This window comes from Heloderma suspectum, chromosome 6, assembly GCF_057233095.1.
Source record: "Heloderma suspectum isolate Gila_16-S chromosome 6, 16-S_ref, whole genome shotgun sequence".
Classification (NCBI taxonomy): domain Eukaryota; kingdom Metazoa; phylum Chordata; class Lepidosauria; order Squamata; family Helodermatidae; genus Heloderma; species Heloderma suspectum.
In genome coordinates, this window is record NC_139463.1 from 100,942,373 (window position 1) to 100,956,434 (window position 14,062).

Below are 14,062 nucleotides of genomic sequence, written 5' to 3' on the forward strand. Positions count from 1 at the left end.
GGGATTGTTTAAAAGTTTTTTAAAATGTGTACTACATCTGTAAATCAAATACAGTTCATAGTTATTAGCCCTATATAGCAGGAAAGGATCGCCGTAACCGGATAGTAGCCCTGCAATGTAGCCCAGTGTTACTACTCCCAACGGGTCCAGCGGGGGCGTACTCGTGTTACTGTGTAATTATGAGAACATCTCGACCGCCGTAGCCAACCTTTTGCACAATAGTTAGGCTTATTAAATAGTGCTTTAAAAGGATGTAGTGGTAGAGATAGGTATATACCCATACCTCTAGTTACTCCGTTTCAGTGGCTATTTGGAAAATCCCGCACGGAAAGCACACCTTAACCGTGCAATCTTATACAGGTCTACTCGGAAATAAGTCCCACTGAGTTAAATGGAGCTTCATCTCAGATAAGTCGGTAGATTCCACAGGCAACTGCAGCAAATATAAATCTGGTTCAATTGCCCTCTAAATCGCCCTCCCATCTTAATGAAAGTCAGAACTCGATTGAATGCAGACGCGCCTTCTGCGCCATTCATGTTTCGCGCAGACGGGTTAACGATTCCCTATAAGCGAAGATAGGAAACCGGGGGGTGGGTGTGGGACCTTCTCCGACCGTCGTTTCTCCCGGTTGCGTCCACTGTTTAGGGAGGAGCAGGAACACAGGCGGAGGTCAGGGAGGCTGAAGCCAGGGTGGGCGTGGCCAGGAGGAGCCTCTGCCCACTGTCAAGATGGAGGACTCCAGCACATGGGACGAGGGAAGCAGCGGCTCCGGCACCAGTGATCATGACGACGACGACGACGACGACGAGATGGAAATGGGGGAGAAAGGGCAAGAGGAGAAGGAGCAAGGGAAGGGTCGCGGAGGAACTTATGTGCCGGGACAGGGGCCCCCTCCAGCTGCTGGAGAAGAGCTGGTGATGGATGAGGGCGCCTATCGGCTTTACCATCGTGCAGGCACAGGTGAGAAAGTGTTGGCGGGTCTCTTGAGGCCCTGCTATTTTGGAGTGGGGTGGAAGAGGGCGCCCGCTGAGTAGGGGAGCAAAGTGTGTGAGTGGGCTTGATTCAAAGATCGCAGAAATGGAAGACCAGCGGTGGGCATTTGTTAGGGTACGAACGCGCAAACAGGGTTGGGGTTACTACATTACTAAAGTTGTGGGGTTGAAATTAAAACATCCTTTAGTCAGAGGGATGGCGCGTGCGCGTGACTGGTGATGGAGGTTAAGAGGGCCCCCAGGGCTCAGAAGAGCGGGTGTATTTCAGCCTTCCCCCAATCTGGTACCCTCCAGATATGTTGGACTACAACTCCCAGCGTCCATGCTGTGAATTGTCATCCAGCACATCTGGTGGGCACCAAGTTGGGGGACACTGGTGTGTTTGGTAGGTGTAAAGTGAGGAAGGGCGGATATTAAAACTTGAAGCAAAGTGGTGGCCCCTTACTCCAGGGATGGGCAGCTGGGATCCTCCAGATGTTTTGGCCTTCAACTCCTATCAGCTCTCACCAGCATAGCCAATGATGAAGGACGATGGGAGTTGTAGGCCAAAACATCTGGAGGGCCACACACTGCCCACTCCTGCCCTACTCCATAACTGCCGTTTTCATAAAGTTGCAGTCACAGTGGCTAACGAGTAAGAAGAGGCAAAGTATTTTCCCATCAGTAATTGTGAGTACAGAACTAGGAGCTGATTGCCATTCCAGATCTACTTTTCTAGACTATGTGATAGGACTATTTATGTACTACCATGTACTCTGTGGGCTTGTCGTAGAATGCAACTGATTATAAGAAAGATGATCATAGGGATGGTAAGCAGCATGGTAAAAAATAGAGATAGTGGGAGTGGTGAAACCTAGATATGGGGCCAAGAGAGGATATTGTAGCAGAGATGAATGCTGTTGCCCATTCTTCTGTTACTGCCCCCCTCCTCCAGGTGCCCCTTGCTTGAGCTTTGACATTGTGCAAGATGCCCTTGGAGAGAATCGAACCAGCTACCCACTGAGCCTTCTCCTTTGTGCTGGAACTCAGGCTGAAAGTGCCCAAGCCAATAGGTGAGAGTTTGCAATGGACTTGGCCACCAACAAGCAGACAACAGCCCTATGCTGAAGTCAGTATAAGAGCATATATGATTGAGCCCCATATGCCTTTTAAATACCTCTCTTCCCCCACCCACCCCATAGACTGATGGTGATGAAGATGCACAACCTCCATGGGACCAAACGAGCTGGCAAAGATACTATGGAGTCAGAGAGCAGCAGCGAGAGTGAAGATGAAGACGATGAAGAGAAGAAACCTCAGCTGGAACTGGCCATGGTTCCTCATTATGGGGGTATTAACAGAGTTCGGGTATGGACCATATTCCCTCCTGGGCCCTCTCGCTTTTGCTCCTTGTGTCAAAGCTGTCTACCTTAATGGTCCCCCATGTCTGTTTTTTTGGGGCAGGTGACAGAGCTGGGCGAGTCGCAGATAGCAGCTGTTTGGTCTGAGAAGGGGCAGGTGGCCATCTATAACTTGCAGCAACCCCTAGTGGCTGTGTCTGACTCTCAAGCCATGGCAGTCTTCCTGAGAGAAGAGCAGGCCAAGATCAAACCCATCTTCTCATTTGCTGGGCATATGAAGGAGGGGTTTGCTATGGACTGGTCCCCCAAGAAACCAGGTGATCAGCTGGGATGGGAATGGCATTGCCAGAGCTGGGAAAGCACAGGATGGATGGACTGCATTCAGGGTACCTTGGGTCTTGTCCTTCCAGGCACTCTTTTGACTGGTGACTGCAACAAAAATATCCATTTGTGGACACCCAAGGAGGACGGCTCATGGCTTGTAGACCAGCGACCTTTCACAGCCCACACTGCATCAGTGGAAGACCTACAGTGGTCCCCAAATGAAGCTACGGTGAGTTGTAGGAGGTTTGGTGTATGCCAGTTTTGCGAATCATCTTGCCAATGATGAGAATTTGGATCTTTGGGAAAACTTTAATCTGCTGGCCAATTAGATAGGGACACCTTAATCAAATGATTAATTGAAATCAATTAAGACAGTTGGCCAAGTCTGCTATCCTATGTATGCTTATCTGGGGGTAAACACCATTGAACCCAGTGGAATGTACTTCTGCATAAAAATGGATGGGATAATGCCGCACATGTTGCAACCTATTTATTTATTCCCTACTTCTCTTTTCCAGAGCAAGTTCCTAGTACTCCTTGGGAAGTACTCTCAAAAAGCTTCTAGTTGTGGGGAATATTCTCTGCAGTTAGATGCCTCTAAGCCCAATTAAGTCAATGGGTGCAGGCGGGACTAACTTGACAGCGAATGAGGCTGAACTCTTCCTTTCACCTGTGTCCCACTATTCGTTGTTGACAAAATCCCAAATTCTGCACAAAGGCTTGTAATAAAATGCACGTGGATTTACTTATACACTTACATGAAGGAAGTAAATCTGTGTAGATGTTGGCATTGCATACCTTATCCCGAGCCCAGACATTAACTACTTTTTTTAAAGCAAAGATTTCAAATATCTAGGTAGTTGATGTGATTCAGAACAGCAGCTGGTGCTAAGCTCCGATGTTAGTTTGTAGGAGAGAACAGGGCAAGGTCTGGTTAGATGGGGCCTATACGAGTGTGCTGGAATTTGCAGGGAACAAGCCATGATCATAGAATGAGGTGGGTTTACCACCATGTTTTGAGTAACAATCCCTAACCCCCCTATTCTTGACACAGGTTTTTGCTTCCTGCTCAGCAGATGCCTCCATCCGGATTTGGGATACGCGGGCGGTTCCGGGGAAAGCCTGCATGCTGACTGCCAGCCAGTCACATGATGCAGATGTCAATGTAATTGGATGGAACCGAAATGAGCCTTTCATCGTTAGCGGTGGTGATGATGGGGCCTTAAAGATCTGGGACCTGAGGCAGTTCCAGGTTAGATATTGGCTCCTTACTGCCAAACATATGCGTGTGTACACACAATCTCTTTCCCTCCCACTCTCTGGGCTCTTCACCAATGGCCTTGACCATACTCTGTCATCCCTCTCTCTGTAGAAAGGCTCAGCTGTTGCCACCTTCAAGCAGCACACGGCACCCATCACATCTGTTGAATGGCACCCTACAGACAGTGGTGTATTTGCTGCCTCTGGAGCTGATGACCAGGTGACTCAGTGGGACTTGGCTGTGGAGCGAGATGAGGAAGGAGAAGCCGAGGACCCTGCTTTGGCCTCCATCCCACCCCAGCTGCTGTTCGTTCACCAGGGAGAGAATGATATCAAGGAGCTGCACTGGCATCCACAGTGCCCTGGCACTCTTGTCACCACAGCCCTATCCGGCTTCAACATCTTTCGAACCATCAGTGTCTGAGGGAGAGGCTTTCAAAATGGCTGCCTCATGCCTGCCTTTTTTCAGGCCTGCTGCTGAGGTGGCCCTTGGCCTCTTATTCACTGCTGCTTGTTTCAAGATGACCGCCGCCTCTCCTTCCTGTGGACTAAGAATATTCTAAAAGGGCTTCTTTTATTGGTCTAAATTAACTAATCATTTCTGCTTTTGGAGTAGAAGTCTCCACAATTGGCCTAGAGCATAAGCTTGGCAGTCTTTTAATGAGATCACCCCCTTTTCCTATCCTCCATTTAATGGGTGATAACGATTAGAATAGCCTCTGCTCTGTTTTATGTACGCTAATTTCATAGGGTTTATTCTCCCGCCCTCTGTGAGCAAATTGGATGACTCAGGCCTCACACGGATGCCATCGTTCTGCTATAGGAGAAAGAACAGAGAGTTCAGAACCGATTAGGGGTTTCTGCTGTGTGTGGACTTGTCCAGTCTATATGATTTATTAAACTCTTTTAAGTATCTGTATGAACGATAGGTTCTATGTGCCTACAGTACTTCTGCACGGAGGGAACTAACCGTTTTGAAACCAGAAGAGTTTGCAAAGAATGATGCACGTTTAAATATAAATTATTTTGGAAGAAAGGTTTAGCCCTGTATTTAATCTTTCCTGAAGCTGCACTTTTATTGCTGTGCCTCTGCACAGCTTCAGACCAACTCAACCAAGCACAGCCCAGCACAGGCACGCAAAGTCTGGTTGTTTTGCCGCTTGCTTAGAAATGCAAATAACTCATCCAATTTGGGAGACAAGTTATCTTCTGAAGAAGGGCAGGAGTTTCCCAATGAGACCATCTCACTTGGGTGAGTCTGCACACAATGGTAAACCATGATTTAGAGTTAGATGTGTAAACAGGAATGTGCCAATGCATAATGTTGGGTTCAAGCACTCCCTGTTCCTGTCTCCTATGCAGCTGGGGAGGAGGAATAAACCAAACTTAGTTCCACTTTAGCAGATTTGTGGCTTGTCCCTATATGCAACCCAGGAATTGTGGTTGCTTAACTCTAGCTTGAAACTATGGATTGTTTATAGTTTGTTTAGCTAAATAGTTTATTTTTTAAATCACAATTCCTTGTGCATATGCAACAACAAACTAAGAATCTGCTGAAGTGAAACTGAAGGCAGATTATATTTCCTCCTCCTGATTGTGATAGAGGGGGGAATGAGTACTAGGCATATTCTTACTCATGCATGTTAACCCTAAGTTATGATTTATGTGCACGCACATTTGCACGTAAATTGAATTATGTGTGAATGTGCTTATTTCTGACCAAAATGGCACTTGATATGGCTAACTATAATACTAATTTTAAAACATATCATAAAAACAAATCAATTAAACATAACACTAAACAAAATATAGTAAACACACCCACCTATTCAACGCCCCTCCGTTCAACAGCAGAACAGCTTACGTGCCAGAGGCCTGCCCACATAAAAAAAAATATGTGCCTGCCAGCACGACAACAGAAAGGAAGCCAACCTAGTCTCCTTTAGCAGGGAGTTCCACAGCCTACAAGCAGCCACTCTGATCCATATTATACTCCCAAACCTCCCTCAGTGTCTCATCCTACTTCTTGATACATACAGGAGGAACCCTTTGATCTTCTTGATTCTGAATGGACACAAACACACATGGTTCAAGGCAGCCCTGAAAAGCAAAATTCCTTTTATACTGCTGCAGGAATATCTGTTTTTCTCCTAGAGTATTCATCTCTATACACAGAGCTTGCCCCTGCCAACATGTGGACCCTACAAACAATCATTTATGCAACCGTGATGTTAATGTCAGCCATTAACAGATGAGACAACAGTTCTTGCTGAAGCCCAGCTCAGCAATCTCAGCCCCTTCATACTGTTGGAATGGCAAACCTAGAGCATCCCCCCACCCCACTTCCCAGCTAGTCTATTCTCACTGCATCCCAGTCCATTGCAAGGATGTATATCGTGCAGTCCTATCCTGGTCCACTGAACAGAGCAGAACAGTCTTCTTGACGTTGGTGCCAAGCCGCCCGGTGCTGATGATGTCGTGCAGGGAGAGGGATGCATTGTTAGGAACACAGAGGGCAATGTAATGGGCATGGAACCGCATTGGGTCACCTGGAAGAGAGGGAGACAGGTTAGCAGTCTACAAACATCTGGAGAGCTACAGGTTCCCGAGTCCTGGTTTAGATGAATAATCGTTTCACTCTTGGGCCAAAGTGAGCTGTATAATAATATTAATATCCTTTACTATTCAGAGGCAGTTTTGACATTAATTTTTAATTTAATTTACATTTTTAATTTACATTTTTCACTTGATGAGGCTCCCTGGGGTAGCCTCTGAAAACTCTGGCACCCACTGTTTCTCCCCACTCACTGCTTTCCACAGACCCTAGAAGCCCACCATTACCTGGATAAACAAGGAAGTCGCCTCCAAATTTGCTCCCGCTGGTGACATAATAGCCCTGCTCCCAGAGGTTCCGGAAAATGCAGTAACGCATCTCATGGTCCTCTTGTCCAGCATAAGGCCAGTCTTGGGAGGGCACATGCCAGTCCACCACCTCTTCTTGGCCAGGGCGGGCCCGTTCTGTCAGGAGCTGGACCATCATAGATTCTTGGGGAAGCACAAAATCTGCAGGCTTCAAGGGAGGATCTGAAAATGAAATAAGGGGTGGCATGTCCCAAGTTCCTAACTCGTCAGCAGAAGGTGCGTGTGTGTATACCAAGTAATATACCAAGTAAAACCATGGATTAGGAAGTGCAAATACAAGCTAAGTTTATTCCTTTTCCCCAAATGTACCCAGTAAAAGGGCACACAAACAGATACGTTGCTGTAAGTCCACCAGCACGGCTTGGAAGTAAGTCCCATCTGCCCCCATGAGTTATTCTGAAATATACTCCCTATGTCGAGGCTCCATTTTGTCATCACAGCTAAAATAGCTACTGACAGAAGTACCTGAGTTTCTTCAGTCCATTTTAAAGCTACCTGAGCCAATGGCCACCATCACATCTTGTGGCAGTGAATTCCGTAGTGCACCATTTTGCGTTGCATGAAAAAGCACTTTTGACTGACCTGGACCTGCTGCTATTGTGTTTCACTGGGGGATCCTGAGTTCAAGTGTTACAAGAGACGGCGAAACATTACACACTGACTACACTGTTCACAGTTCAGTCCACAGTACTTACACTTAAGTGCTGCTTAGAATTCCCAACACCTCAAGAGCATGGGATGGATACAGAAATATGTATAGTAACTCAGTCTGAATGCTCTGAATATACTACACTTGGGAGAGGAGAGAGTGATGCCATTACACCGGCCCTTTCCTCTTCATTTCCCATTCCTTTTTCCTTGTGTGTTGTGTCTTTTTAGATTGTAAGCCTGCGGGCAGGGGCTGTCTTTTACTAATTATATGTAAGCCTAGGAGCTGGATAAAAATACTTCAAATACATAAGAAAAAACAATCCCCAAACAGCTCTCTCTTGCCACCAATGGAAGCAACACTACGCAGCCTTTCCTAACCTGGGGTTCCCAGACACTGGATTACAACTCCCACCATCCCCAACCACTTGATGTGCTGGCTGGGGATGATGGGAGTTGCAGTCCAACATCTCTGTGGGCCTATGCTTGAGAAAGGCCACAGCACAGGATTAGCTCAATCCAGTCTGCGCGGTTCTCTGCTGTTCCGGAGTTTCCTGTGCCTGCACCTAACATACGAGTTGCCACATTGCAAACAGTGACGCTCACCTCCCTCTTCCTCTTTCTGCCGCCGCTTCTTTGCCTTGCCCTGGGCTATGCGTTGGGCAAGAGTGTCCAGGACAGTCTTCCGCTGTTCAGCAGCAAGCCTGAGCTGCTCCCGATAACTCTCCTCTAGCCCTTTTCGGTAGGCAGCCACCTCCTCCAGGGACGAGGGATCCTGCAGACCCAGACAAAGCAAGGTCAACACCGCCCACCATCTACACGACACCATCTCCACAGTAGTCAGATTCAGAGCTCTAACTAGGCCTAATCTATATGTGCAGCAAAACGAGGTGGTACAGACCCGAGGGAACAGAACAGACAGCACCACTTCATCTGAGCCACATTGTCTGGATACAACCCTACATGGAAAAACTCCTTGCGAGCTAAGGATGAGGGCTGCTGATTTTCGATTTACAAGAGACAGACAGGCAGACATTTACAGGGAGCATACCTGCAGTCTGAAGTGGTACAGTCTGCTCTATAATCCCCATATTCTGCCATAACATTCTGCTGCATGTCAGGCCAGGCCTTAGATTATGCAAAGTGCAACATTTATACAAATTTGCTGGTTTCACTAAGATTACAGTGGGCCACTTTGCTCTGAACCCGATATTGGAGTTCTTGCAGAATCTTGATTCATTTCTTTCCCAATTAGCTTGGTTGGAGGAAGCAGGTATATGGGTAACCAAAGCCCCTGGGTTGTGGGGCAGGTTGCCCTGCATGGCAGATTTGATCCAGTAGCTCAGCACTGATACTTTTGGAGCCCAGTGGGTGGTCTGGAAGCTAGCTATGGCGGGCACCTTTGGATCAGCTCTCAAAAGCCTCTAACACACATTCCAGCTAGGGCCTTCAACTTTTGCAAGTCTGGGCTGACTGACTGACTATCCTACCTTGCTCTCACAAAAGAGATCCAGGGAAACTAATGGATTCAAGTTAATACAGAACCAGATGGAAAAACAACAATTTTGCATTGCACCTATGTACATCCATCTACACCAGCCTGGGTCCCTCCAGATGTTTTGGCCTCATGCTCAATGGTAGAGCACATGCTTTATATCCAGAGAGTCCTCAGGTTCCATTCCTGAAATACTGCAGTTGATTTGTTTTTCAAAAGGGATCTCCCAGTAGCAGTTGATGAAAAAGAGCCACTGGCTGGGTTTGCACCTAACACTAACCCATGGTATGGGTTGTTGAATTCTGGGTTGTGATGTGTGAATGCAGTCACACTAACAAACCGTTGTGTCTTAACCATGAACAACCCAGAAATACTGGTTTTGGATAACACGCCATCAAACTGCATATGCAACCCCCACTTGGGGGTTGTCGTGTCATGTGCACCTGGAGAGCATGGGTTATGTGGGGGTTAAGCAGCCCTCACGCAGCCGTAGAACAGACTATGGGTTATGTGCGGGTTGTTTAAACCTCGCACAACCCACATTCAGAGTTTGCATGACACGACAACCCCTGAGTAGGGGTTGCATATTCAAAACAGCGGCTGCACACACCCCACACATGCCGCAGCCTCAACATGGGTTAAATAACCCACAGTGGACTGTCATGTCACACGAACAGCCCCAAAGAGAACCTATGATTTGTTGCTGGGTTGTGAACTCTGGGTTCTTTAAATCAAGGGCTGTCATTATGTGTGAATCCAGAACTGTGGGTTCTTCATGGGTTGTTTCACCAGGCTACGGAGGTGGCGGGCAAGAGCAGTAAAAGAACCCCAGCCATGCTACATGCCAGTACTACAGCAGTGTAAAAGCATTTGGGATACAAGGAGGGAACAGGCGAAGGATGAGTGAAACAAACAACCCAGAGATTGAGAAAAACAAATCATGGTTTGTTCGATCATCTGCCTGACAAGCCCTGGGTAGGGCAACAAATCCTGGGTTAAATAAAACATGGGTTAGTGTTATGTGTGAACCAGTACACTGTCAGAGTAGATGATACTGGGTTAGGTCAACAAATAATCTGACCTGACCTAAGGCTGTTTCCTATTGGTCTTCAACTAGTAGCTTGGGATCACAAGGGGGTCAGCGCCTGACTAAGGCGGGTCGGGTCATACCAGTGGCAGTTGCCTTTTAAAGACAGTAGAAAGGGGAAGAACGAAAAAGAAACAGTGAGGTTATGCCTACTGTGCCATGTATTATACTACACTAGTTTAATTGTCATGGCTGTCCCTCCCCACAAGACTCTGGGGAATTGTAGTATGGTGCAGGTGCCAAGAATTCTGTTGAGATCCCTAGGGCAGCCTCCCTGGGCTACAATTCCCAGGGTTCCCTGGAGCAAGAGTGGAGAACAAGTGGCAGACACTGTTGGGCTGCAACTCCCATCAGCCATAGCCAGCACAGCCAATACTGAGGGATCATGGGAGCTGCAGGCCAACAACCTCCCTGGAGGGCCACATGTTGCCCATCAATGCCCTAGAGGCAAGGAATAATTGTTAAACTAGTAAGCTTGCAAAGTAGATGTCCCTGAAGAAGAGAAAAGGTACATATGGGCCTGTTCAGATGTCACACTAAGCCATGATGGTTGTGGATTTTTTGCTAACCACCATGGCTTAGCAGGGGGCGGGGGGAGAGAAAACCACATTTCCCATGGTTAGTAAGCCACTCCTGTTAACCACCTACCTGCAAAAGGGTTAAGGGGCCCCAGGGTGGCTTACTGTGTCGCCTGGCAGGCTCCTTGGTGGTTTAAACGGGCTCCAGAGGACTTCCAGGCTGCAACCAGAGTCCACCAGCCAGAGTGTCCACAACTGTGGGTGACGTTCTAGCCTCCATGAACTTTATGGTTGCGCGGCATTCAGGACACTGGAGTGGCAGCTGGGAGCCCATTCGTGCTGCGGAGGATATCGGGATATGCACAAACCACTCCAGTATCATCGCCAGGTAACTATGGATGGGTGGGCGGATAGCAGAACTACGCAGCACCGCATTGTTTCCAGTTGTGCGATGGACCTGCATGTCATGGTTCTGCTAACCCCCACCCCCCACCATAGTTACCCTAATCACCTTCCCCACATGCGTGTGTGAATAGGCCCTACATCTTGATAAGAATCAAAGCTGAGTAACACATTAAAGACTGAGGTTAGATGTGATCTGAAAGAAGAGTACTGATCTACACTAGGCAGGCTGTGGCAGCTAAGGAGTGCATGCTGTCAGGATACAGGGTTTTGCCGTCTTAAGGGGGAATGAATGGATAAGTCTTCACCTCGCTCATATCCTCTCCAAGGGGTTGGGATGCCGGGTTTTTAAACAAGACTGCCAACCCCTTGTCCACCAGCAGTTGGGCCTCTTCCGGGAGCAACTGTAGGGGAAGCCCCAGCCGTACATTCTGCCGCGGCTTCCGAGCCAATGCCCCGACCATCGTGCCGACAATGCGATGCTCCTCTCGGATCTGCCGGGCATCAGCATAATTCCACACAAAAGCCTTCCCTGCTAAGATCTGGATTCGGATCATGCCTGGGCCTGTGTTTCCCTGCGAAGATGGAACAAAGCATACCAAAAATATTATGATATTCACCTGCCTTTGAGGTGGTGGGAGGGTCACCTCTTTGGACAGGTTTCTCAGCAACCTCAGGGGTGAATGTGACTGGATGCATGAAGTTCCCATACCAGGCAGTGAGATACACCCCTGATGTAAAGGAACTTAAGAGAACTTGCCCATTCACAATCAGGTTACTTATACACAGATCCCTCACCGTAAACTTTTATATTTTAAAATTTTTAACTGGTGGATTGCTATTTATCTGCTCCTTGTGTGACTTGCTCAATTTGTAGTTTATGCAAATTGTTTTATTATTTTTAATGGTTAATATTTAAAAATATTGACTGCCTCGAATAGTATGGCAGAAAGTTGGGGTGTAAATTGATTAAATACATAAAAAAGCAAGTAACCCGAGATCAGAGCTCGGCATCCTTAGGCAACTGCCGAGGGCCCTCTTGTGTCAACACCTGAGGATTGGGCTCAACTGCCTGCCCCTGCAGTCAGGTTTTACCTTGTTGCCTGCCATTTTAAATTTCTTGCAACGCCCCAGTGTAACACTATGCAAGGACATTATGGGAAAGGTAAAGTGGTGTCCATAGCACTATCACCGCTCTTTACCACTAGTAAACCCAATGGGGTCCCACTGATATTGGGAGGGTCACTAAAGTCAGGGGGCCCACCAAACACTTTGCTGGGAAGACCCTTGAACCTGGAGCTCCAGTTACCAAGATACGGATTAGACTCCATTCTCCAAGTGTGTGCTACTCTAAATCCTCTCTTCTTTCCCTGAGAAGTTTTGGGAATTCGGAACTATAAAACACCATTCATTTAAATGGCAACACACACACAAACCCACCACTATGTATTTTTCCAAGAAATGCACAAATTGTTCTCTTAATTAAAAGGTTAGATATGTATGGAAGTGGTCTATTTTTATTTTTTTTATTTATTTACAATATTTATATACTGCTCCACATCTAGAACAGATTTCAGAGCGGTGAACACAAAAGATAAAACAGTAGAAGAATAAAAAGATTAAAACATCACATTAAAATTATACTTTTTAAGAAACACAATGCCAATAGAAACCATGACTGGTCAATTAAGGAATGCCTCCTGGAGCAGGGGTGTTTTCAGGAGGTGCCAGAAACAACGCAGTGTTGGTGCCTGCCTGACCTCCAGAGCAGGAAATTCCAAAGAAAGGGGTCCGCCACACTGAAGGCTCTTCTCCTGGTGGACTCCAGTCAGGCCATAGGTCCATGTGGAACCACCAGGAGCAAGCCCTCTGATGACCTCAGTAACCGGGCAGGTTGGAAAGGGAGAAGGCGCTCTCTCAGGTATTGTAATTTTATTTTATTATAATGAACTTCATCAGCCCAGCAAAACCCATGATCTTATAACATTTACATGAGCATTCACATCAATACCTTAGTCATCCAGGTCTTAAGAGAACTTGTCCATTCACAATCAGGTTACAAACCTGTTTTTCCTCTGCTGCCCTCAGGTGCTTCATTATCTTCCAAAACATCCTCTCACCCCCAGTATCAAGAATATTTCAGCCTTTCCCAACCTAGGACCCTCCAGATGTGTTGGACTGCAACTCCCATTATCCCCTCCACACCAAACACATCTGAAGGGCACCAAGTTGGGAAAGAGTAACCACTCTTTCCTTCCAGAGAACCCAGGAGTCCAGTGCTGCTGCTAGGTAGTTTCAGACCTGCAATTTAATGGTCGGGGGGGGGGGGTCATCACTTTAACTGTGGAATATTATTCGTGTGCTTCCCTCCTACCCCCCCCATTTCATGCTTTAATACTGCTACATTCCTGAAATGTTAGAGCAAACAAACATTTCTTTTAAAAAACTGTCCATCTACCCTCTTTGTTTGTTTTAATCTCTGAACATGGGCCGTTTTGCACTTTAAATTCACTTACATTACGGCACTACCATGACCGCAAGAATAAAATGGAATTTGCTGGTGCTGTCCTGATACATTTACTTGGGGAAGATTAATATATTTTTAAAGTATAATGAGTTAAAAAAAAAGGCACCAGTAACCACGGACATCCACGGCAGGCTCCCGACTGTGGGCTTTTTTTTAAACGTAAGGAGAAATAAAGGATACTGCAGCGACCAGAGTCAGCCCCAGCTCGACCATGCAAGCTCGGGTACCGAGTCGGGATCTGTCTGCCACTGCCACTGCCCCCGCCACCTTCGGCTCTCTGGGCGGTCATTTGTTGCCCCGCCGGGCCCTTGACTTTGGCCCCATGGTCCAGCCCTAGCGGCACCACTGGCCCCTCCACTCCTAGCGCGCTCACCTCTCTCTGGTCCCAACCACATTCACACGTGATCTCCGAACCCGCCTTTGAACCCACGTCCGGACTCCTCCTCGCGTGCGAAGCCGGGACTCCCGTTTTCCCTAGTCTCCGCCCCCTTTGGTCTAAACGGTCCCTCCAATCCTTCTTTAGCCGCAGCCCGAGCGCTCGCGGTG

The 14,062-nt window shown here is 47.4% G+C and overlaps 2 protein-coding genes across 7 annotated transcripts; one reads left to right on the forward strand and one right to left on the reverse strand.

Annotated features, from left to right (window-relative positions):
* The first annotated feature begins 720 nt into the window (after positions 1-720).
* Positions 721-5,743, forward strand: GRWD1 (glutamate rich WD repeat containing 1). 2 transcript variants are annotated; one of them, XM_084805615.1, is made up of 7 exons: positions 721-961; positions 1,928-2,045; positions 2,175-2,340; positions 2,437-2,650; positions 2,744-2,886; positions 3,712-3,909; positions 4,030-5,730. In XM_084805615.1, the coding sequence occupies exons 1-7, from the start codon at positions 730-732 to the stop codon at positions 4,339-4,341; spliced, it is 1,383 nt and encodes a 460-aa protein (XP_084661741.1). In that variant the 5' UTR covers positions 721-729; the 3' UTR covers positions 4,342-5,730. The 2 variants fall into 2 exon arrangements, with proteins under 2 accessions (XP_084661741.1, XP_084661740.1); XM_084805614.1 differs by having other exon boundaries at positions 2,437-2,886; positions 4,030-5,743.
* Positions 4,771-14,013, reverse strand: TSEN34 (tRNA splicing endonuclease subunit 34). Of its 5 annotated transcripts, none has more exons than XM_084805628.1 (5): positions 13,890-14,013; positions 11,298-11,564; positions 8,094-8,262; positions 6,759-7,001; positions 4,771-6,466 (listed from the first exon to the last, which is right to left on the reverse strand). In XM_084805628.1, exons 2-5 carry the CDS (start codon positions 11,544-11,546, stop codon positions 6,279-6,281), a joined length of 849 nt encoding a protein of 282 aa, XP_084661754.1. In that variant the 5' UTR covers positions 11,547-11,564; positions 13,890-14,013; the 3' UTR covers positions 4,771-6,278. The 5 variants fall into 5 exon arrangements, with proteins under 5 accessions (XP_084661754.1, XP_084661752.1, XP_084661753.1 ...); XM_084805626.1 differs by having other exon boundaries at positions 4,778-6,466; positions 13,054-14,013; XM_084805627.1 differs by lacking the exon at positions 13,890-14,013 and adding an exon at positions 13,001-13,515 and having other exon boundaries at positions 4,778-6,466.
* Between the last annotated feature and the right edge of the window lie 49 nt (positions 14,014-14,062).

Coding starts and splice junctions, on each gene's coding strand:
- GRWD1 (XM_084805614.1), top strand. CDS start 730: ATGGAGGACTCCAGCACATGGGACGAGGGAAGCAGCGGCTCCGGCACC. Junction 962..1,927: donor TTACCATCGTGCAGGCACAG/GTGAGAAAGTGT, acceptor CCCCTCCTCCAG/GTGCCCCTTGCTTGAGCTTT. Junction 2,341..2,436: donor GGGGTATTAACAGAGTTCGG/GTATGGACCATA, acceptor TTTTTGGGGCAG/GTGACAGAGCTGGGCGAGTC.
- TSEN34 (XM_084805624.1), bottom strand. CDS start 11,699: ATGGGAACTTCATGCATCCAGTCACATTCACCCCTGAGGTTGCTGAGA. Junction 8,263..11,297: donor TTGGAGAGGATATGAGCGAG/GTGAAGACTTAT, acceptor CTGGGTCTGCAG/GATCCCTCGTCCCTGGAGGA. Junction 6,467..6,758: donor CGACTTCCTTGTTTATCCAG/GTAATGGTGGGC, acceptor CCTCTCTTCCAG/GTGACCCAATGCGGTTCCAT.